The sequence below is a fragment of the Podarcis bocagei genome (assembly GCF_964188305.1).
Source record: "Podarcis bocagei genome assembly, chromosome: 4".
Lineage (NCBI taxonomy): Eukaryota > Metazoa > Chordata > Lepidosauria > Squamata > Lacertidae > Podarcis > Podarcis bocagei.
Genome location: NC_138128.1, coordinates 16,854,140 through 16,879,134, shown reverse-complemented (window position 1 = coordinate 16,879,134; position 24,995 = coordinate 16,854,140). Strand labels below are relative to the sequence as shown.

Sequence of the window (24,995 nt, the reverse complement as noted above, 5' to 3'; positions counted from 1 at the left end):
CGAGTTACATAATAGCTCGCGCGGCCTCTCGCGAGGTTGCCGGCCGGCTGTCCCTCCCTCCCGTCCCTGTGTCTGTGCTTCCCTTTCTCACTCACTCACACAGACAAAATCTGCCCCCCCTTCTCCTCTTCCTCCCAGCCCCCCTCCCCGCGCTCGCCTCAGCCCCACGTCACCGGGAGACCAGACGGGGACAACATGGCGGAGCGGAGGAGACACAGGAAGCGGATTCAGGTACCTCGCTCGCTCCTCTCCTCGCCAACCGCCGGCGGGAACCGCTTCCCTTTTTATCTCCGTCCCCCCCGCCTTTCACACGGACTCCCCCTCCCCTCAGTGCCTCTTGTGGTAGTTTCGCCTTCCTTCTTTTCGGCCTCTTTTATTCCCTCTCTTCTCTCGCCCCCCCCATCTTCCTTTCGCCACAGGGCCAGCCACGTCACTGCTCTCCCCTTCTCTTCAGGGCATCTCTCCCTCCCTCTCCCCACCCTCCACTCGCGCCTCTTTCCTGAGTGGGAGACCGATGGGCGCTCCAGTCCCGCATTCCCACCCCACCCTCCAGTAGCTCCATACTGAGCAGATGTCTCTCCTCAGCACAGGATGTCTATCTGCCCTTTTCACCCCACCAAACACCTCCCCCCCCCCACAGAGCAGTCCCTATGATGGTGACACAGGACTGTGCGGCACCCCAGCTCCAAACGCCAGGACACAGCTGCTCCTTCTCCAGGCGCTGTGCCCCGAGGGAGTTATCACTCGCGAGCCCCTCTCCCATCTGCGCCTCCCCGCCGTGCTCTTTTTGGTTGCGTCTTGACGGTGCCCCACCTACAGTCCCATCACGACTTATCCTTTCCCCATTTCTGTTCTGCGGTTCGGGTGGTTTTCCCTCCGCAGAGGGGCATCCCGTCGCACTTCTTGGCTATGTGGTTCGAAGCCTAGTGTTCCCCCAAATGGCAGCCCGGCACTCTTTTCCAGTCTCACCCTACAAACAGTGTAAACGTTTCTACCATCACAACAGCTGTTTGCAATCATCTTTCCATTGTTAATTATCTACACACCCACACCATGTTGTGGCATGGAACTACCCCCCCCCAAAAAAACCCACTTCATTGCCGAATGTACCTGTGAAACCCTGAGGGAATTCCCCAATAAACTGTCTTCTCTTTACACCAGCATAGTAGGCTATCTACTTCACATACATCTAAAATATAGACTTAGCATGCATGGTTGTCACACATACAACCTGTAACTGTGAGAATTTCCTATTTGGTGAGCACTATACTTAATGCTGTTTAATCACCTCTGCATCATGTGGAGTTTGCTTGTTGCATGCTAGTGGATGCCACCCTGTTGCACTGCAATATCAGTTTTTCACTTCTGCTCAATCCTGCTAATTCTAGCACGCTCGCTCATTTACACGACCTGTATTCATTATCATCTTCTGCGATGCCCTTAGGTTCACAGGCATCCTCACACACACCTAGAAGAGTGTTTCTTCTTGGATGTTCCAGATGTAGTGACAGCATATGAATGAGTCACTTTTTCTGCAGTCAACTGCAGTAATTATTTTTGGTAGTCTCATTATGAGAGGAAGGGAAGGGAAGTTTTTCTCACTTCAAAGCTATGCTATAAAGTCTTCTGCAATAGATGACATATGTTAGGTATGCCACATAGTTATGTGCTCTGTAGTGAACAAATACATCTTTAAAAGTATCTGTGTCAATGAAGCTGTGCTATGTTTGTTAAGGTTATTTAATTCAATATCTTCCAAAACTTGTTCAAATGTGGAAAGGCCAAATAGTGACAATATTGATAAAAGTTTAACTTATGTTGTGTTCAGGGTAAGAATATGCAAAGTCTGTAAAGAATATTAACACTAGGTGGACCATTGTTTTTACAGTTAACAACGCTTGGCAAAAACAAGATATGATATTATTAGCAGTTATAATTTTGTGCAGCCTAAGCATAATGTTTATTTGATTGTAATAATTATGCCAACAAATATTTGAGAAATGTGTTCTAAAATATTCATGGCCAACTTGACAGCTACCATCCTGTCTCATTGTGGCTTTGGTAAAACTATTCACCAAACCATAAAGATTGTGAATGAGCTGCAGACACACACTATATACCTCTCTTCCTCCTGTTTTTTTTTTTAAAATTCTGAAATTCCCTCCCCCTCATTGCCTCCAAAATGTGAGGCTTCTCTCAACACCTCCCCAATTAATATATAGTCTAAAGAAGGTTTAAACTGTAGGACAGTTTGAAGCCTGAGTTACTCACAATTAATACTAAAAATAATCTTGTATGTTATCTAGGTTATAGGAGCTCTTCAGTATTGGAAAAGATTCTTTAAAATATTGTTTGTTGTTTTTACATGCCAGCGGAGATAACATTTCACAAACTGTTCCTAGATAAAGCTGGAGTAATCTCTTGCAAATGTTTATGGACCTTTGCTTTTGAGTGTCACAGTATTAGTATATTGCATCTTTGATTGCCAGGACGTTGATCTCATGCAAAACATTTACTGACAGCTTTGGATACTTAGCATATGCTTTCTTAGTAATATGCTAGTTTAGTGTGCAATACATTGTGCAGTCATCTCTTTCTAAATATATTTTGTTTGGGGGCTGGATGGTTTAAAATTTCTTTAATGAGGGAAAAACTAGTTCAAATAAGTTCATATCAAATAGTAACAGCAATTATTTCTCTTCAAGAGTAGCACTATTTCTTGAATTATGACCAGTGCCACAACTATGGGGGGGGGGCCTAGCTGGGTTTCTCCCCCCAAGGGGTGCCATTGAGGCTCCCAGCCTGTTTGTGCATGTGTGTACACAAATACACATGACGGGTTCCAAACCAGGTCTTTGACCTGGGTGAAATAAAGCCTACCTAGTTTTGCCCCTGATTACGCCATTTCCTTTTGCCACTTTTCTAATATTTCTATACAGTATTTCAGTTTAAACACCCCGATTGTCACGTTGCTCTGTTCAAGGTTTGTAATATATATATATATCAATTTTATATTTTGTTTGGTGTCATAATGAATAGCAGGCTGATGAATGATACTATCATAAATTCTTAATAGCTACACCTGGAGCAATAGCACCAGAGGGATAGTGACTGAGAGATGTACTGTATTGGAATCATAGGAGTAAAACAAATACAGATCTCTGTATTAGTATAATTATTTGTATAACTAAAACTGGTGTCGTAATACACTTCTGATAGTCTTGGTTAATGAAAACTGAAGTTATCCTCTGTATCACATTTGTGGCCACATTGCCATTAATTGACATACTACAGTAGAAAAATCCATCCCATCAAAAATTACAGTGGTACCTCAGGTTACATACGCTTCAGGTTAAAGACTCTGCTAACCCAGAAATAGTGCTTCAGGTTAAGAACTTTGCTTCAGGATGAGAACAGAAATCTGGCTCCGGCGGCACGGCAGCAGCAGGAGGCCCCATTAGCTAAAGTGGTGCTTCAGGTTAAGAACAGTTTCAGGTTAAGTACAGACCTCCGGAACGAATTAAGTACTTAACCTGAGGTACCACTGTAGTCATATATATTGAGCACCTTCACTTAAGATTTAAACTTCAGACATTTTCATTTCTGTCTTGAAAGAACAGGATATATGATTTACAAACATGATGGACTCAAATCTCAAGTCATTTAAGTTAATTTTGTTCTTGGAGGGCAGTTCATCTCACAAGTGGGGAAGTTGGTACAAAAAATGCTCTTTAAGAACAGACTGTGCGTGCCAGCTTCTTGCATGGGTAACTATGTTAAACTGACCTTTGCTTCAAGTTTCTTTGAAGAAACTGTAAAAACAGCTGTGGCAAACAAAGGCAACACTGGTATTGGGTAGCTATTTTCTGTTGATAAGAGACTGGAGAAGCCAAGGCAACATGATCTCTGCCTCAAATTCACAACACTTCTGCAGTTATCACGTGCTTATTAGTCTGAAAGAACCAAAATCTTGTCACCTGGAAAAGTAGGCAGTGGTTGCTTGGACAAGGAAGGGAGCTACATTCTCTTCTTCCTATGTCTGCATTCCTTTTTAGAGATGTGATCAGGTGCCATTGGTGCAGTTGACCATGTCCCCTGTAACCATCACCTACATTCAGCTGCTTACCATAAGCACTGCTATTTGTGTGCAAGTCACTTTCCGATTCAAGCAAAATCTGTTATATGCAGTGCTGCTGAGAGGCAGGCACAGAGGTACTGATGTACTGGACCCTCAGTCAGCAGGCCCTCCAGTTGCTGAGTTTTCATTTTTTAAAAAATGTCTCTAGACTTAAGTTGTGGAGCAAAATGTGCAGGCAGCCTTCTATGCAGTTTCTGTGAGATGAACTACCGTATTTTTCATTCTATAACACGCACCCGACCATAACACGCACGTAGTTTTTAGAGGAGGAAAATCCGTAGGCATGCCACCCATAGGCATTCCCTCCATAACACGCACAGACATTTCCCCTTACTTTTTAGGAGGAAAAAAGTGAGTGTTATGGTGCAAAAAATACGGTATGTTTTTAGTGCAGTGGTATGGTAGGCAACTTTGTGATTCAATATATATGGAAATATATATATAGGACAGACATTGTATTCTGTTGATTCTTTATAGGTTGTTGATTGGACCCTAGAAATCTAATAAATTGCTTGCATAGGGGCTTTAGTGAGTAATGCAAGAGATGAAATTTAATTACATATGGTTATATGTTCAAATGAGCAGTGGTGATCTACTCTGGGCCTGATCCAAACCAGTTCAAGCTTAAACTTGTTAACTAGAACCTATTCCATACCAAATCCAGGGAATCCCACCCATTTCTTTTTTGTTTGTTCATTTTTTGTTTATTCATTGCATTTCTATCCTACCTTTTTTTCTAAGGAGCTCAAGGTGTTGTACATGGTCCTCCGCCTTCTCATTTCTCCCACAACAACCCTGTGAGTTAGGCTAGGCTGAGAGATAGTGACTGGCCCAACACCCAGTGAGCTTCATGCTCAAGTGAGCTTCAGCCCACCCCCACTTTGAACTCTGGTCTTGTAGGTCCTAGTTGGACACTCTAATTACTGCACTGCACTGCACTGCATTGCACTGGCTCTCTAAGTAGGTAATTAGTAGTCTATCATGTTAATTACACGAACTTGGAATATGCTGAAAAAACTGCTAATTGTATTTTTCTAATGTGAGCCTCTGTGCATAACAAGTTGCCTACCTTTGACGTACAAACAGTATTTTCCAAGCACGTGTAATTAAGTGTCTGAGACAGCAAATTACAGAAACGACTATTGTTTTAGTTAGCCTATCATATTGCACCATTGCTAAACAGCCCTCTTGCAAAAAGAGATTTTAACATACCAAGGTGAACGTGTAAGAATTTAAGATATGATGACATTGTTTCCTTATTTGCATAACATTACTTCCTTACCCGCAGTGGCTTGCATAGGGAAAAGAATAGGCTCCCAAGTAGCTTCTAGCAGCTGCTGCTGTTGTCTTTGCTACGACTTCAGAGCAAACGTGCCTTCTTTGCTCAGTGTAGTGATTAAGGTTTCATCTGGACATACTTTGTTCCACTGGTTCATTTCTGCACAAAGATTTCATGTGGGGATATGAAGATGAGAGTCCAGAGGACACGGCCCCATTCTACCCGCAGCTTCCTCCTGATCTATGTGGAATTGAGGTGCTGGTTTTAGTAATTTTATGGGGATTGGGAGGGATTGGCTTTCTGCAGCTGTTCATATATAATTCTATCCAATAGACATTCTTTTAAGAATAGTTATTATTATTATTATTATTATTATTATTATTATTATTATTATGTTTGTATTATTTCATTTTATAATTATATAAAACAGAGAAAACAATTATAACAGATAAAAATTAAAATATGAAAAACAAAACTATAAAATAGGCACGTAGAATAAGTTAAAATAACAAAGCGCAAGTAAAGACCATCAACTTCATCAGCTCATCAAGTATAGTACTAGATTTGCCAGGCTTGTGACAAGGGTTGTCTTGAAAATGAAGGTTCCGCTGTATATGTCACAAAGGAATGCCAAATCTCAACTTCTGCATTATTCCCCCCCCCCCCATTATAACTATATTCCAGAATGATTGGTATGAAGTGTCCAGTTTAAGATTTTTTACTGTTTTCCATTGAGTTGCAGTTACTATTCATGCTGCCAAGATCATATACTGTATAAGACCAATTCTTCTGACAATATAGTTACATTGGTATCTTCAAAAATATTCAGTAACATTAATTTTGGACAAGAAGCAATAGTGTTGGGTTTTTTATTAATAATTGTCATTTCTGTCAAAATTACATTCCAAAAATAGTACCAACTAACATTCCCACCATGAATGGTAATAAGTACCAAGTTTATTGCAACCCTTCCAACAATTAGGTGATCGAGAAGGAAATATTTTAGACATTTGTAAAGGAGTGCTATTACCATCTGTGTAATAATTTTAAGGCATTTCCCCCAAGAAAACTGGAAACAGATTTTGAGGTTAATGATTCCCAAGTTTTATTCCAATCATTTGGGATAATTTGTGTGCCATATCTTTTTAAGGGGTTCCATGGATCCAAAAATTACATTAAGCAATTTAGAAACTAACCCTTCCCACCTCTTACCCATTAGTTTGATTAGCAAAAATTTCCAGGATTTATCTCTCTTAACATTGTATAGTTTTTGCAGGACTGTTTTTGGACGCTCCAACCTGTTTGCAAAAAGGGAAGAAACACCTGTGTCATCAATAAACTTGCTTCACAGGCTCAACATGATTTCTCTGTCTTGTAGCAGGTGGAGAATGTTCTGTAGCTTCAGCGTGGTTGCTTCATTTTAATAGTTTGTTCAGCCAAACAGGAACTGTCCAGTACTATAACTTTTTTATATTATTTAGCAAGTGTGTATGTGTTTTAACCAGCTTGCATGTTCTTTCCATTCCTTCTTACTACTTAGCTGCCTTGTTATAGGTGAAACATTAAAAGGTAGAAAACAGAGCTAAATACATTGTTTTAAAATCTTGTTAGTTTTAAGAATCCCTAATCACAACTTTTTGACAGATGTTTAGCTACAGCCCTTTCTGTTTTTATTTATTTATTAGCCATTTATAGGCTTGCATTACTTCCAAAAGATCACACACCAAAGCAGAGTATGAAACCAATTTAAAGCTACAATCATCAAATAAAATAATTTAAATAAAACACCCATCTGGAGTAATGAAGCAGTTAATAGAAACAACAACAACAACAACAACAACAACAACAACAACAACAACAACAACAACAACAACAATTTATTATTTATACCCTGCCCATCTGGCTGAGTTTCCAGTGCAGCAAAATAAAGAATTTATAACCAGACTAAAAGCAACTGCAATTAAAACACCCAATTAGCTGACACCAGAAGCATTTTGTAAGAGCTGGGGTTTTCATTTACTACTAAAAGACCAACATTATAGGGACCAAATAGCGGTTCATGTTGTGTTCCCCCACAGAGAATATCAAGCTATGCACCTTCACAGTTTTGGTTCTCTAAATGGAGGGGACACTGAGCTTTCCCTGTGAACATGGAGAAGCAGGGCAGGAAATGCTCCCAAAGAGATGCAGGACCTAACCTAGACAGATTAAGGCCTTAAAAACAATCACCAGCATGCCCAAAGCAAAAATGCAGCCAGTAAAGATGAGCAATGAAAGGAGTGACATTCTTTTTGCAACGTGTCCCTGTCAGGTAAACTGCAAACCACCTGCAACTTCTGAACTGTTTTCCAGAACACATAGAACACATTGTAATTGGCATTATATGACAGAAGTGGCCTCAATACGCTCTCCTGTGTTAAACTGGTAAAATGGCCTCCTGTTATTAGTACTACTACCTGGGAAGCCCTCAATACCAAAGAGTCTACGATCATTTCCAGACTATGTACTTTGTCATTAAGGGGGAGTATAAAAGGTAACAGTAAGGGTAAAGGTAAAGGACCCCTGGACAGTTAAGTCCAGTCAAAGGCAACTATGGGGTGGGCCCTCATCTCGGTTCAGGCTGAGAGAGCTGGCATTTGTCCACAGATAGCATTCCGGATCATGTGGCCAACATAACTAAAACGATTCTGGCACAATGGAACACTGTCAAAAAAAAGAAAGCATGGTGGTGTTCAAATATTCTGCCAGCTCTGTTCCCACCTTGTGGTTGCTTCTGTGTTAGCATGCTGACCTGCTGATAGAGGCAAAGAATCTAGAATAGTGTCCCAATTACAACTGATGTGGTTACCCATTCTGTTAGGATTTGCTGAAATAATTTTGGAAAATGGGATGTAGAAAGGGGAGGTATGGGGAAGTCGGCGAAGTAAGGTTTAAGAAAAAGGGATACGAAATTATACATGTTTGTGTGTTTGTTTGTTTGTTTGTATTGTGTATTGTTTGTGTTTATAAAAACTGAAAAACCAATAAAAATTTTATTTTAAAAAAACTATATTTGGTCTTGGGAGGTAAATTTCCTATATTTCCTATATCATGCATCTGATGGACTGTAGTCCATGAAAGATTATGCTATGATAAATTTGTTAGTCTTTTAAGATTTCACAAGAGTCTTTGTTGATAATGAGGTATTTACAAAATATTAGCGTGTAACTATCTAAGGCATCATGTTTCACATGCTATGAAAGTGAGTTGAGGAGCTTTGTAAAATTTCAGTACAAATGAAAATACTGTAGCTTTCTGCTTTAAATTTGCATTTGCTCTGTTTTCTCTTAAAGGAGGTGGGTGAGCCATTCAAGGAGGAAAAGGCTGTTGCTAAATACCTGCGTTTCAACTGTCCAACCAAGTCTACCAATATGATGGGTCACAGAGTGGATTACTTCATTGGTAAGGTTAAATATTATCCAAATCATGTGGCAATCTGATTGTCAATATTTGTAGCACTTGGAGGAAAATGTTTTTATTCTTGCTTTTACCTGGGAGATAAGTGGGGATGAGAATCTGATTAAAACTAGCAGGCACGATCATGAGATTGGAAACCGGTTGCCAAGCCTTTAGGTATGTGGCCCTGAAAGCGAAGCTATGGCTATGGCTCAAGCTCTGTTTCAGACCGGTGGGTTTGGCCCCCTTGATTCTGAGGGATAACTTTAAATCTCCATGGGAAGGGGAGATAGTGGAGGAAGTGCAGAAGTGTGGGTTGTCCTCCCTTTATATAGAGTCCATGACGTATAGCCACGCAAAGGCGGTGATTGCGCAAAGATTAAGGGATATTGCCAGACAGGAGGACATAGCCCGTGTGAAACCTGGGTTGTTTCTGGGGGAGCAGTTGTATCGGGCTGCTCCAGCTCGCTACCTGGCGGATATCCACTACGTGGAATACCGCAGACTATTTACTGCGGCTAGGCTGAATGTTCTTGACTCGGCGGTCCTGAAGGGAAGATATGGAGGAGTTCCATATGACCAGAGATTATGCCACTGTGCATTGGGTGAGGTAGAATCCACAGAGCACATTTTATTGAGCTGTCCCTTCTACAACGATTTAAGACAGTATCTTATAACTCCATACTTACCCCGGCTCAGTTCCCGACAAAGAGGAAAGCAGACAGCATATCTGCTAAATAAGTCTTCTGGGAAAACAACCTTGTCGGTGGCTAAATTTCTTTTCCTGGCACTCAAGTGTCGGAAACGTATAACTGAATGCTTTGATGTGGGTTATCTGTGAGAGGTCTAGTTCTGTGGCCCTACCTTACTTATGTATCTCCCATGATGTTATAGTTTATAATTATTGTGTAATGTTTTAATTCTGACTATCGGTCGAATAAAGAAATTGATTGATTGATTAAAACTAATCACAACCTGATTCCCCTCCCCCATTTTTTTGTTTTTTAATAAGAGCATTTTATGGTCTGCACTTCACCTCAGTGAATTCCAGGGTAGGAGTAGAATCTTTATCTTCTGCAGAGTGTAGAAGTTTCTGGTTCAGACTGTGTTTATTTTTATTCAGATTTGAAAGCCTGAGTGAGTGACGGCGATGATAACACAACAAACATAATATTCCTATGGTATTAGTCATAATAATCCAGTGGAAAATGGATTGCTGATGGTTGGTGTTCTCTTATGACAACAGCAGTGATAACTGACAAGATAGTTTTGCCTTCTCCCATACTAACCATTGATGCCATCTCATTAACTGTGACAACTTGTATCTAATACTACAATTTATATCCTAGCTGTACTTCTGTGGAACTGCTGCACTGTGTAGCACCCTGAATATCTAACTACCACAGGGCAGCAAGTCTGTAAAACAATTCATTTTTATCTTAGAAAAGGAGAAAAGATATGGAGGAGGCACTCTTCTTTCTGCCAAAATGTCCTCGGCCTACTTAATCCACTAAGCAGTTTATCTTCATAATCACTTGCAGCAGATGGAAGCTTTGGGCTGCACTACTTGCTCCGTTACCTGGGAGTAAGCTCCACTGAACTCAATGCAACTTACTTTTGAGTAGACATAACAGTGTGTGGTTCAAATAAAAGGCCCTCAGCTTCCCATTCCTTCAAGAGTATAGAAATTTGGACAAACCTAAAAGGTTTCAAATACTTCCAGACATTGGATTTATGTGTACAAGGTTTATTCATGCTGAAGCCAGAAAAAAGGAAAAGTGAAAATGTCTTAATCAATCAAAATCATTTCCTAGGTTTTGTTTGGACTCAAAAATTGTTGGGTTCTACTGTGGGTGAGCTTTTTAGACAGACACGTCATCAAATGAGGAACAAAATTATTACTGTTCCAAAATTTCCATTTTCTTTAGGACTGGTCACATTTTTCCAGTGTAGCATTCTTGTGAGAGGTATGGTGTGTTTTTCTTTTTAGCTTCCAAAGCTGTGGATTGCCTTCTGGATTCTAAGTGGGCAAAAGCCAAGAAAGGAGAAGAAGCCCTGTTTACCACTCGAGAGTCTGTAGTTGATTATTGCAACAGGTAGGCCTGGTTGTTTTAATGCTGTTGTAAACACTATGAATACTCCTAAATATAATGTTACAGAATGAATTAAAATGTATTTTCATTGTGTTATGTCCAGGTAATCAGAAATTATTTTTATATCGGGACTAGTCATGGAACCATAGATCCTCCATAGTTGTCTTTGGTCTTTGCTACTACTGTATGGCTTTCCTCATATCCCAACAGCCTATGTAGCTAGGATTATTCTAGTTGAATCACAACATTCAGTTGAAAATTACTTTGTTTCTGCAGTTGCAGAACTCCAAAAGCTCAGCAACAAGACCTTATTATCTTGTCAGATTATAGTTTTATGCTTTGTAGGAATAGAAGAAACTGCCTATAATTGTTAAAGTTGGCTGGTTTTTATTATCAGTATTTTATGAAGAGTTCCCTTGGGTTAGGGTATATTGTCAAAATGGTGGTCTAATTTTCACTGTCATCTATTACCTTTACCATTTGTCACAGTTTTTTAATTAATAGCATGTGCATATATCTAAGTGTGAAATGGCAACCGATAGGGAAGATTGATATTTTACGTGCTTATAAGAAAGTAAGTTTATGTATGGCAAGTATTTTTATACTGCTCTTCAATCCTATTTCCTGAGCAGCTTACAAAAATTTCAAGGAGTAATCAAGCTCTGGCACTATTTTAATGATGACTATTTTTTAAATACAATTTTTATTTAAGAGATTCCCCCCCCCCCATCTTTCTTAATAACCTGCCAAATGTGATGTAGACCTGCTTTGGTCATAGTTGTAGAATGGATTGCTTATTTGATCAAAGTAGTAGTTTGAGTTTACTTTACCATATGACTCCACTTTAGCAGTGGACTCCCAGATTAAGCATGAACTGAATTTTTCTTCTAAGACTTTTAAAGAAGCAGTTTTTCCACCGAGCTCTAAAAGTGATGAAGATGAAGCCAGACAAGGATGCAAAGAAAGAAAAGGAAAAAGAGAAAGGAAAGACTGAAAGTGGAAAAGAAGATGAGAAAAAGAGCAAAAAAGATGGCGGAAAAGAGGAAAAAGCTAAGAAGGAGAAAGAGAAGGAAAAGAAGAAGGATGGTGAGAAAGAAGAAGGCAAAAAGGTCAGTGTTAATCCCCAAGTCCAGCAGAGATGAAACCATAATATAAACAGTGGATTGAATAGCATTCCATTCAGAGTGAGAGAAAATTAAAAACTGCAAAGAACTAATATTAAAGATTAACTTCTAGTTTGGATTTCTTTACTTACCATAGCTTTTCTCATAATACTTTGGGGTCTTTGTAATATAGTTCCTCATGAGAAAAACTGTACATGTTCAGTGGAGGACATTAACAGTATGGACTTGTTTTTACAGGAAGAAGTGAAAAAAGCTAAAAGAAATTAAAGAATACATAGTGCAAGGTACACACTTAAGAGAGTTTTAGCATTTTTGCTGTCATATTAATAGACATGCTTAATAAAACATATAATAAGATTAGTATTACAGAGATAGTTCTGTGAACTTTTTCGGGGTGCTCAAAAGGTGTTTAGTAGGTTTCAGTGGCCCTTTCTGTTACTTATTTCTGAAATAGATTTGTGAGAAGTATTTTCTGCAGTGTACAGTAATCTTCATCCCAATTTGTGTATGAATAAATGTGTTTCTGTCGGGGCACTCTAATTTGGGAAGAGGCAGTAGACATGGTTAGACATAATTTCCTTCTCTTTTTCATCATTAGGTTCAATATTAAAATTTCAAGAATAAATACTAATATATGTGCTTAAGATTGTACCATATGCATACTGTAAACAGTTTCAAGTTCTAAAAAAATTACTGTTTTGATAACTACCTCTTTTAGTATTGGTTCCAGATTTAAGTTTAAGGAAAACTGAAATCCTTGGGGTGAATTTAACCATAGATGAATATCAGTTTCATTAAAAATACAAGGTCTCTTATTTAGAAATACAGTGGTGCCCCGCAAGACGAATGCCTCGCAAGACGGAAAACCCGCTAGATGAAAGGGTTTTCCGTTTTTGAGCTGCTTCGCAAGACGAAAACGTCTTGCAAGTGTTCCGATTTTTTTTCGCTTTCCCCCCCTTTTTCTAAGTCGCTAATAGCCTTTTAGCCGCTAATCCTTTAATAGCCGCTAAGCCTTTAATAGCCGCTAAACCGCTAATAGCGCTAAGCCGCTAATAGGGTTGCTTCGCAAGACGAAAAAACCGCTAGACGAAGAGACTCGTGGAACGGATTAATTTCGTCTTGCGAGGCACCACTGTACAATATACTCAGGTAGGATGCATAAAATAACTGAGTTTACAATTTGTTTGAAACACATATTCCTGTCCTGGAGTTTTCCTGTTCAGGTGTCAGCCATGCCCTTTTCTATGACACTACATTTCATCTAGTCCTTCCTCTGTTCTCCCCCCACTCCCAGTTGCCCATTCCAACCACCCCACCACTCAACACAATGTGCTGTAGCAACTGAGAATGCTTAGTCCTTATTGGGCCTGAGAATTTCCCCCTACAGTTTTTTGCTTGTTTTGTATTTCTGCAAAAGATGCAACTGTCAGCTGAAAAAAAATTCAGCTCCTAAAATCGATAGCATGACTCTTAAGTCAGCTAAAGAGGTTTGTGGAAGGAAGGAGAGTTGCTCATCCTGCTATGTGCAGAAGACCCCCTCCAAGCTGTCTGGAGGATCATGCGAATTGTAATGTAGCTGTTTCATGCTGTGGCCTCCTTTGGAAATTCCTTTGTTCAAGTATGGCTACTTTAAGATCACTGGCAAAGTGCCCTAGTGGATTGAAGCATTCTCCTACTGGTCTATGAATATTGCCATTTCTTATGTCAGATATGTATTCATTGATTCTTTTGTGTAGGGATGGGCCTGTTTGTCCTATGTAGAATGCAGAAGGGCATTGCTGGCAGATGACATAATGCATTGGAAGATGAGCAGGTGAATGAACTATTGATGTTATTTTAGGTCCTGTAATACTGTTGCCAGAGAAGGTATGGGAAAAGAATTGGCATCTCGGTTTGTTGCAGGGCCTGGTTCCTGTTTTTGTGTTCTGTTATATGAGCTCTTGTTGGCGAGTAGTTGTTATGGGTGTTGTGTGTAAGCAAGAACAGTCCTTCTACCCAAGACCTGTGAGAAGGAAGCAATATTGTCCAAGATGGGCTGTAGATTATTCATGCTTGAGTGGCTATATCTGGGAGCTGTAGGTGGCTATAAATGGTGGTCTGTTGCTTTCTCTTCCTCATCTGTCCTGTAGTTGATTATTTCTGGAAATTGGTCTGACCTTGCTGATTTGCTCTTTCACTCCATTGGATTTGTATTGTAATCTGAGAAATGCCTGATGTAAATCCTTAAATTGTGAGTCTGTGTGATGGGTCAGAGCAGATGTAATGCCTTAAGGCTTTGTTGTTTTTGCTGCAACCAACTATCATGGCTATCCTACTGGAAATGGTTTCCTTCCATGAACTTCGTTAACTTGTTCTAGGATCTAAGATGGATTATGGGCAATTCTGTTGGCTATTTGCAGTTTAGTAGCGCTGCAGAGAGCTTGCTGGGGAGACCATGCATTAAAAAGGGACTCAAAAATAACTTAAACAAGGTTTTAATAACAAAAACAAAAACTCCTTATACACTAAATACATCAACAACAAACCAGACCCAACCACCAACCCATCCCCCAGGGTAATGAGAGAGCTAGGTGCTGCTCCTTATATACTATACCCAATTGCTGACACAGCTTGATTAGCACAACTCAGCAGCACCTGCTATGTTTCACAGCTGTAACACTGGGTCTCGTTATTTGCCCTGGCCCTTAAAGACATACACAACTTGTGAAACAATAATGAACCTTCACATTTTAAAGTGACCATTCAACAGATTCTCCCCTTCCCTCAGAAGACCCCCCCCCCAGACATCACAAACTACATTGTTTAGAAGGGCCCACCAACTCTCTAGATAAGCTTTTTAGGGGGTGCAAGGTAGGGAAGGGAGAGGAGAGGAGACGGTCATTTTGTGAATGTCTTTCAGAGAACATATCTTAGGATTTATACCATTCAACTAAAAGTAACAAGTTATGAATCTCACAACCTATATTTGAGCCAGAGAGGTATACCACATGATAGATAGGTTTAGAGAACTGGACTCCATTTGTCTTGTATTAGAACAACAAGCAGCCTCCAAATTTTCATGAGTAAGAAACCTTTTGCACTGCCTAGCTTTTTTATACCCTTTCTCCTCACTGCTGTTTTCTGTGTCCTGGAAAAGCTACTCCTGTGGACAGGGAACCCTCAGAATTAGGATGTTATGTGGAAGGTTACAGATGGGGAAATCATCAGACATTGGACAAAAGCAGTTCCACTTCTGTGAGCTCCCTCTGTCTTTTGGCTATGTCTTCCCTCCCAGCACAACAATCCAGGGTGAACCCTATTTTGAGTGTTCTCTAATTTTACAGAGAATCATTTTTGGGGCACAGTAAGGAGGCGGGTACGGGAAATCAAGCAACCTTCTGCCAGAGTAACGTTTGGCCCAATAAGAACCACAATTAAGTAAAGGTAAAGGGACCCCTGACCATTAGGTCCAGTCGTGACCAACTCTGGGGTTGCGGCGCTCATCTCGCTTTATTGGCCGAGGGAGCCAGTGTACAGCTTCCAGGTCATGTGGCCAGCATGACTAAGCTACTTCTGGCGAACCAGAGCAGTGCACGGAAACGCCGTTTACCTTTCCGCCAGAGCGGTACCTATTTATCTACTTGCACTTTGACGTGCTTTCGAACTGCTAGGTGGGCAGGAGCTGAGACCGAGCAACGGGAGCTCACCCCGCCGCAGGGATTTGAACCGCCGACCTTCTGATCGGCAAATCCTAGGCTCTGTGGTTTAACCCACAGCGCCACCCGCGTCCCTAAGAACCACAATTACTGTACAATAATTACCCATTCACCTAATTTTCATCATCTTATTTATTCCCCCCACCCCTTTTAGGGCAGATTGTTATACAGCCCCTTACAATAAAAATGTGTAAAAAACCAACTAACAAATAGTATAATAAACTAGCAACAGATAAAATCGTATCTGGGGTAGGAGTGTCACGGGAAAATCAATAGAAAACTTGACAGGATAAGGACACTTTTAGGGGCCATTTAATACAAAAGGGCCCCAAAGCAGACTTTTCAGGGCAGGATATTTCACAGATGTAGGATCATTCCTGAAAGGGTCCTGTTCCTGACTAATCTGATTGTCTTCAATGGCAAGAACAGGTCCTCTAAGGTTGATTTTAGGGCCTGAGCAGCTTTCTGTGAGTTTGGGTATTTGTCAAATAATCTGGTACCAACCCTTTTGATGCTTTGAATGTTAATGGCAGCACATTAAATTGACCCAGGAAACGAATGGCTGACCAATGCAACTGATGCAAAGTTTGTGTGGTGTGGCCGTGCTGCCTACTCCACCCCACACCTTGGCAAGTATTCTGGTGGTTGAATTTTTCACTAGCTGAAGTTTCTGGACTGTCTCCAGAGGCAGCCCTATGTAGTTACAGTAGTGTAGTCTGTATGTTGTGTGTGTAGCTGACGCTTTCTCTAGACAGCATTGCAGCTGGTAAAAAGCATTATTATTATTACTGTATATTAAATTTGTATACCACCCTTCATCAATTGATCTCAAGGTAGTTCTCAACATAAAAATACAAGATAAACATAGCAAATGCATAATAAAAACAAGAACAAAAAAACCACAAACCAACCCATAAACCAATAACCCCCTCTCCTCTCCTCCCATCCCCTCCATGTCTACCATCTATACTTTCATAGGTAATACTGGATCCATGAGTACTTTCAAACTGCATACCTGATTCTTTAGAGACAGGGTAAGCCTGTCTAAAATTGTTTGCAAACCTCTATGCAGAGCCCAAACTGTATATCCATTTTATCATGATTAAGTTTCCATTTGTTTGACCTCATTTGTTCCATAGCTGCCCCAAGATACCTGATAAAGGTTTCTACTGCCTTTCTGAGAAGCAGAAACGAGAAGCAGAACTGTGTGTTCTCTGCATCTTGGTGACACACCAGCCCAAAACTCTGGCAGAGCTCATCCAGTGATTAGTCTCCCAACACCATGTTCTAGACTCACTCTTCCGGAAAGAACCAGAGCCACTGTAACATTGTGTCTCCAAGCCCCATTCAGACAAGGCAGTTCAGAGGGATGCCATGGTCTGCAGTATCGAAGACATTGGAGAATCAAGAATCAACAGGGTTGTGCTCCTCCTGTCCCTCCTGATGAAGGTCATTAGCTAGAATGATCAAGATAGTTTCAGGGCTATAGCTAGGCTGGAAACCAGATTGTAATACTGTACAAGCAAGGTTCAACTTATGTGGGGGTTATGTTCTGGGGATAGCATATAAAGCCAAACTTGTGTGTAGTCAAAATGCATTGGGTGGAATGGCAGGTGGTATTGCCTAAAATAATTTTTCCCCAGGCAACCCACCCACTTCCAGCCCCTTTTTATTTATATTTTTAAAAATTTGCCAAGCGCGTAAAGTTGAATGCGCACAAGTTAAATGAGTGCAAGTTGTGAGTTAACTGTCGTTATTTTGAGCATTCTTCATTTTTTTTGTCTGCGATTACCAACTGTAAATTATAATTAACAGCATTCAGCTATAGCTAAGCATATAAAAAGTCCCTTGATTTTAATAAAATACTTTAACAGGTGCTTAAATCTTTCCTTTTGAAATTGGTGAAAATAAAAAGGGCTTAATTTTGGCTGCATTGTGCACTTATTTTTGTAACACACATACTTGAGAGATTCCATAGCACAGGTAAGAATTCATGGCACCCCGGCAGTCTTTTCAGTCCATAGTGATGGAACATTACTGGGGAATCACAGAGGGGTGTGCCAGGGCAAGGACTGTGAGAAGGGGGAGAGTAAGAAGCTAGGCAGACATGCAGGGAAGAAAGTTTTAAGAATTTATTTGAAAAGATGCACATTAAATAACCTATATTATAGAGGCATGTTTGAGTTAAGATTTTTGGGAGGAATTGGTCTAATAAAGAGGAGGTTAAAGTATAAATAGCCTGTTCTAGAACTTTGTGTTCTAAGGAAGAAAAGAGAATTAGTCAGAACAATTGGTGTCTGTATCTTTCTGAGTTCTCAGTAATACTAAATAGTAAATTTTAACAAAATGTTTAGCTTTTTGTCAATGTTGTATTCCTTGATTTGCATGTAACTGAAATCAGTGGGAGAATTTTAATGGGCTTAAGGCGGGTATGGGGTACCTGTTCAGTTCAGTGGATAAGATCTTTGTATCTCCAGTCCTGGCAGGCCTACCCACCTGTCAAATTTATCTCTAGGAGAGTAAGTGTCAACATGTTGTAATTCTTTATGGGACAATTTTTCTTTCTTTTAGGGGAGGTTTCATAGCCCCCTTTGTCCAGGTACTCGGCGCCCAGTGCTTGGGAAATGTAGCACAAGGGGCATTCCAAACTCTGCTTGCAAAGTGTCTGACAACCTCCTGGTTGTCAGGTGCTTAGGAGCTACTGCAGAAAGGGTTTTGCAGGCACCTTGGATTGGTGGTGCCTGCAAAGCCTCATTTGGCCAAACCCCACCTTTACCTGCCTCTCCATCTGATGTCATATATGACATCAGGTTGAACGGCAGGTTGGCATAGCTTGTCCAACATGGCCCCGTGGGGCAAATGATGCTGCCAGAAAGGCCCACAGACTGGAGGTTCCCCAAAAGGAAATGCCTAGTTAAACCTTTATATCTCAGTCCAAAGACCATGGTCTGAAGTAGAACCATGTCTTTATCCTCAATGCTGCTTTCGAATCAGTATGTGGGAACAAAGGCAGAAGGGAAGGCTCTCTTGTATCCCAGCTACATGAGGTGTTCTCATGAGCACAATTTTACTGGCAATTGTTTCCAATATATGTCATTAGGATGAGACTCCTGGCACACCTAAGAAGAAGGAGACAAAGAGAAAATTCAAACTTGAGCCTCATGAAGATCAGGTTTTTCTGGATGGAAATGAGGTACAGTATCTGAATAATCTCTGTTGCTGAAATGTTTTCCTGTCTATAATGTTTACCAGTAATAAAAATGTGGAGAAATCCACTAGTCTGACTAGATTTTTCTTGATGTAGTTGGTCAGAATTGGAGACATCTGGCTCTGGTTTTATGAATGTTTGGTAATGTTTTAAAATACCTGTTTTAGCTGTTTTTATCAGTAATTTTTAAAAAATATATTTTTGTAAACTGCTTAGGGATTTTCTTACAATCACGTAGCTTATACATTCTTTTAAATAAATAAAAATAGGGGAATTCTTGGTTTTGATTTTTTATTTTTAAAATATATATTTTTCTGTTCTGTTGTTTTACTGCAGTCTTCTCTAACCTGGTGCCCCCAACTGTTTCAGACTACAATATGTCACCTTGAACTTCTTGGAGGAAAGGTGCAATAATGCAATAAATAAATAAAATCCCTGACCATTGGCTATGCTGGCTGAGGCGGATGGTAATTGTAGTCCAAAACATCTAGAGAGTACTAAGTTGGGAGACACTGTAGTGATGTAGTTTACTTGAGTGTAATTTCCTCTGAGACCATTAGGTGAAGAACAGGATATAAATCTTTTAAATAAAATAGGAGTCATAATCTAAGGGCTTTTTTCTGTTAAGATTTCATATTTAGTTTACTTATCACATAATCACAACATGCATAAATTTCATACCAAGGCTAGATTGGTCTGATTTAACAGGACAATTCTTATGTCCTGGTACTGTTGGTTATTGCTCCCCAAAATGTGTACGCTTATTCAAAAGCACAGGTTTACTTCTGCCTTAAAGTCCTGAAAAGCTGCTGCCATAGACGGACCATTAGTCTTGCTTGAAATAAGGAACAGCACTTTCCAATTGTTCTTCATAGCCATGACAAGAATTACCTGTTGTGGCTGGATTCAATAGATTGCATCTCTAGGCCTGCCCTTCAAATTGCGGGTGCATTGTGGGTTTATGGGATCTCAGATGTTGTTATAAGGCTAATTGAGCATTTGGTGGTGGAACCACACCACTGTTTTTCTGCTGCAAAGGGAAAGGCAGTTTGCAGGGGAGATGTAGCTCTTCACGTGACACCTCTCTACCCTACACGCTACCCCCCCCTCCATTTTGATCCTAGATGTATGTTTGCTGCTCTTGTTGCAGAAAGCAATGGTAGATGGGTGTTGTGCAGAAACAGTGATGGGCAGGGAGGAGAAGCATCCTCACCCAGCCCTGCTTTTCCCCTATACGTCCATCCCCAGCCTACTTTGCAGAGAAGTGCTTATCAGGTTCCCAGATCTATGATAATAACCATAAATACTTAGACCTAGTTCTCCTTGAGGAACTAGACCTGTGTCTGAGCTTCATTCCCTCACACTGCAGTACTCTAGTACAGGAGAAGGGAGGGAGGGAGAGCACTAGCTGTCATGGAGAAAGGTTGCAGTTTTCTTCCTGATGCACAGTTTTCTACATGCCAGCAACTTTTTCTATGGAGGAACATTAAAGGATATAAACTTCCATCTCCAGTCTGAAGTGACACAGCCCCAGACATAGAATCATAGAATTGTAGAGTTGGAAGGGACCTGAGGCTCATCTGTTCCAACCCCCTGCAATGCTTAGATAAAATACATAGATTTATTGTTGCACAGAGAACAAGACTTTAGCTCAGCCCATTAATAAGCTGCCTCAGGTCACGGAGAAAATGTTTAGACTTCTTTACATGCTACAGTGATGAACTATTGCAAGCAGAATATATTATTTCCAATCAGCTTCCTCATAAACCTTTGCTTTCTGAACCTGGTTTAATTTTTACGTAATCATTCTCCTTCCAGGTATATGTGTGGATTTATGACCCAGTTCATTTTAAAACATTTGCCATGGGACTCATACTTGGTAAGTAAGTGAGCACTGTTGGGTGAAACTGGCAACCCACCCAACAAACGGTCTGCCTCTTAGCACATCTGTGGCTTTCACGGGGGCAAATCCCCCCCGCCTTCCCATTGAAATAAATGGGGCTTGTTAAGTTCCAATAGATGTTAATTGGTTTTGGGCAGGACAAACACTGCAGTGCATTACAGACACAGCATCCACTTTTACAAGGCAATTGTGAGGGCTCAAAACATTCCCCCCCAATTAAAGTGGTGCTGTTGTATTTATTTCAGTCCTAAAGCTCCCAGTATTTCTTATGCTTGTGCTGTCTTTCTTTTAACAGTGACTGCTGTTATAGCTGCAACTCTCTTCCCACTCTGGCCTGCAGAGATGCGAGTAGGCGTTTATTATTTGAGCGTAGGTGCAGGGTGTTTTGTGGCTAGTATTCTCCTCCTGGCTGTTGGTAAGTGTGTGTTTCTCTTCTCTTCCTCTCCATCTCTCACAGTTCAGATTTAAGCATCTCATAGACTTGCCTTGCACCATGTGAATGTTTCCCAGGTGGCCACCATATGTCACCATTGTGCCATTTGTAATAAAGCTGACTGCAAGTGTGCATTCATTCTGGTTGCTTTCACGCAGTGGGAGCAGTTCTGATGTTTGTGTTGCCATTTCTGTCTCATGGGAGAAGCTAAGTGCACCAGTCCCTGTACAGTAGTCTTGCTTACATTTCCTCTGACTGCTCTTGCAGCAATAACTTGTTTTAGGACTGTGCTTACCATTTCCCTCTAGCTTTACTGCTTCAATGAGACTTTTTGTCTCCTTACTGACAATTAGAAGTGCTAAACCTACAGGAGGGGTATTCTGTGATGCTTTGCTGTGAGACTTGATTTACAGCATAAAAACGGTATTCTGTGCTTTACTGCACATATGATCACTTCATGGAACCATGTTTTATATGGGGCGGCACCTGGTTGTACAGCTTTATGCTTAACTATCTGCCACTGGCTACAAGTAGTTCATTTACTTACGTGAAAGCATTCACTGCTGAAACTATTTTTGGTAGTAAAAGGAAGCTAGAAGGAAACATATATATGTATAACGAGGCAGGGGAAAAGGTTAAGAGACAGAATGAGATCCCTTTAACATTCTTGAGATTGTAGTGTGCAAATTAATTAAATTACTGAGCATAGACAGGGCAGTAAATACAATTAACTGAAATGGTTCTTTAGAATCAGGTTTTATTCCAGATATTCCTGCATCTGCTCCAGATACCTACAGTCTCTCAGATAGAGGTCTCTCAGATTCTAAAACTTTAAAAATGTCTTGGTCCCTGCTTACCTTAATATATTATTATTACTATTATATTTCCAGTTGTGTTGATTGTGATTGTTCAGAATTCCCTCTTGGTTCTGCTGCATATGTCTATTCCTCAAGGGCATGTAGAGTGGTTGTGGGCTTACACATTTCATTCTTCTAGAGACTTGCCAATCAGTCTCCTTTTGAATGTGCTTAAGCCACATCATTGGAGCTAGATTGCAGTATCCGCAGCCAAGCAAAAATAGGGCTTAAAATTGTTTGGTAATGATGCAATTTGATTTTAAATGTTTTGTTATATGGTATATGTGTAATGCATGTTTTGTTATCTGCCCTGTGAGGTTTAGTGTGGTCTAGAAATGTAAGTAAACAAAAAACAAATGAGCATCTTAACCATTTAGGTATTCCTTGTTGGTGGAATTGAAAGGGAATGCTTACTCAATATTATTATATTTTAATGTTTTCAACCTTTACCTTGTAGTTTGAACTATTAGCCAGCAACCAAAGTTGGTCATTAACTGGCAGTAGAGAATGTACACCATACAGATTTTCAACAAGTGGTGAAGCAGTTTAAGAATGTTAGGGCCTTAATTGGAACTCAGCAGTTGAGTTTGCATTTTAACCCTTGATCTTAATGTAATTAATAGATATGGAAAGCAATTTCTGGAAAAGAATTGGAGGTGGGGAAACCCGGAGCCCTTTAAATTCCTGAGCTGCCTCTTAAGTGTGGGCCCCAAGGTTGCAGTGGCTTACCTAATTTCTCTCACTCAGAATTTTCTGCTTTGCCAGTTTAGGCATTTTGTCATTTGCAAACATAAATGTAGCTCTGTGTTCTGTAAATATTCTGTTTAACACATTTGGACGTTTTCTTCTTGTAGCCCGCTGCATCCTCTTCCTTATCATCTGGCTGATAACTGGCGGAAGACATCACTTCTGGTTCTTGCCAAACCTGACTGCTGACGTTGGCTTCATTGACTCCTTCAGGCCCCTGTATACACATGAGTACAAAGGACCAAAAGCTGATTCAAAGAAAGATGAGAAGTCCGAATCCAAAAAGCAACCAAAATTCGACAGTGAGGAGAAATCTGATAGTGAGAAAAAAGAAGATGAGGACGGCAAAGCTGATCCACTGGGAGGTTTGGGATCAGAAGCTTCTGGCGGAGAGCGGAATTCGGACACAGACAGTGATAGGCGGGAGGATGACCGGTCCCAGCACAGTAGTGGCAATGGAAATGATTTTGAAATGATCACAAAAGAGGAACTTGACCAGCAAACGGATGAAGAGGATTGTGAAGAGGAGGAAGAGGAAGAGGAGGAGCAAGATACTAGGCCTTTACATGAACAATCTTAATTCAGCTGTAGTTTGGGACTAAATTTTGTGCAGACAGTTGGATTTTCTATGTTGGCTGCTATACCATCTTGACAGCATTCATTTCTTCCTTATTTGCTGAAATATACAGATGCCGCTTAGCCAAACAGCTTTATAACATAGTTCTTAATTTGTTTTACAAACAGAAGAAAACCACTTAACTCGATAGTTGTTGTAAGTAATCTAATATACACTTACAAAAGCCACCTGTTTCACAACTTGTCAGTCAGATATTTTGGTCTGCTTAAGTCATCAAATATACGGAGGAATGTAGTTCTTTTAATAATATTTTGGGAAATTGCATGTTTTCAGTAACTACACTTTTCCAGAATAGTAATTTAAAATGGCACTTGTTGCATTTATTCCTAATAGCTTAATTTGATTGATACTTACAACAACTGAACTTTTCGGTTCATTCTATTTATATTGTTATTAATCTTCATAAAACTGTAAGACTTTTCTTAGAACTTTTTGTTTAAGAATATTTTTTTTCTTAAGACATATAAGTTAATGCTGACTTGGCTGTAGGGTTTTAAACTTTTTAACCGTGTGTGACCAACTTAGGAAATCCAGACTGTTCTGTCCATCTGGTTCAGAGCAAAAAGTCATCGTCAACAGGTGGCGGGGGGGGGGAGAGCATAATTTGGAGGTTATAGCTCTTGTCTTGACTTGCCCCATCATACTACAAGAAGTGTATTCTGTACATAACATACAAATAAAGCAACCCCCTTATTTTACCTGTTACTTATTATTTGGAGGATTTATCCAGTTTTCAATTTGTATAATTAAAAGCCATTTCAGAATGTGTGTGTGTAAGGGAAATGCAAGTCACAAGGACCTAACCGAATCAGTGAGATTGGCAGCTGTGTTCACTACTGCTTTAGTTTTGTGCCAACATTCCACGTATTCAAGTCCAAGTAAACTGATTCTAATTCAACAAAAGCAGACAGCGTAGCTCTGTGTATGCCTTAATGTTAGTCTTTTATTTCTTTCTGTCTTCAGAAAGTGGAGTACTGTATTTGATGAGTAGACACTGCCATGAGAGAGGATAGGCTTGGCTTGAACATTAAAAGAAGCTCATAAAAAAAAGATTACCAAGACCAAATAATTTCTTGAAATCTTGAAGGAGTTCTGATTGTTCACTTTCTCTCTTATGCATCCCTCATTTGACTGACTTGGAAGACCATTGTGTGTTTAGTTCTATAAACATTTTTAAAGTTAAGACTTTACATCATTCCTCTGAATCATTGAATTTCAGCCTAAAACTGAAATTATGAATACAGATTCAGTTCTTTCTTAGCAAAGTGACTGTGAAGAGATAATGCTAGTTACTTGCTTGCATTTTCGATAGCTGACGTAACAGATCTCTCCTTTTTTCCTTGAACTGCTTTTTCCATCACCAGTGTTTTGACTGAAGATGTTAATTTTTTCTGATTGTGCAAATATATGCATTTTATGTGTGCATTGATAAAAACCATTCACAAA

General features: G+C 40.1%; 1 protein-coding gene across 2 annotated transcripts; it reads left to right on the top strand.

The window, feature by feature from the left end:
- The first annotated feature begins 56 nt into the window (after positions 1 to 56).
- On the top strand, positions 57 to 24,995 carry SEC62 (SEC62 homolog, preprotein translocation factor). Of its 2 annotated transcripts, none has more exons than XM_081190493.1 (8): positions 57 to 231; positions 8,750 to 8,858; positions 10,843 to 10,948; positions 11,838 to 12,054; positions 18,865 to 18,957; positions 20,791 to 20,851; positions 21,171 to 21,290; positions 23,020 to 24,995. In XM_081190493.1, exons 1-8 carry the CDS (start codon positions 196 to 198, stop codon positions 23,490 to 23,492), a joined length of 1,215 nt encoding a protein of 404 aa, XP_081046619.1. In that variant the 5' UTR covers positions 57 to 195; the 3' UTR covers positions 23,493 to 24,995. The 2 variants fall into 2 exon arrangements, with proteins under 2 accessions (XP_081046619.1, XP_081046618.1); XM_081190492.1 differs by lacking the exon at positions 57 to 231 and adding an exon at positions 5,484 to 5,672.

What these genes read in the sequence shown, in the direction of transcription:
- SEC62 (XM_081190492.1), top strand. Translation starts at nt 5,592, where the DNA reads ATGTGGGGATATGAAGATGAGAGTCCAGAGGACACGGCCCCATTCTAC. An exon ending in CAGAGTGGATTACTTCATTG is followed by an intron (nt 8,859 to 10,842) that starts GTAAGGTTAAAT and finishes TTTTCTTTTTAG; the next exon opens with CTTCCAAAGCTGTGGATTGC. An exon ending in AGAAAGAAGAAGGCAAAAAG is followed by an intron (nt 12,055 to 18,864) that starts GTCAGTGTTAAT and finishes ATATGTCATTAG; the next exon opens with GATGAGACTCCTGGCACACC.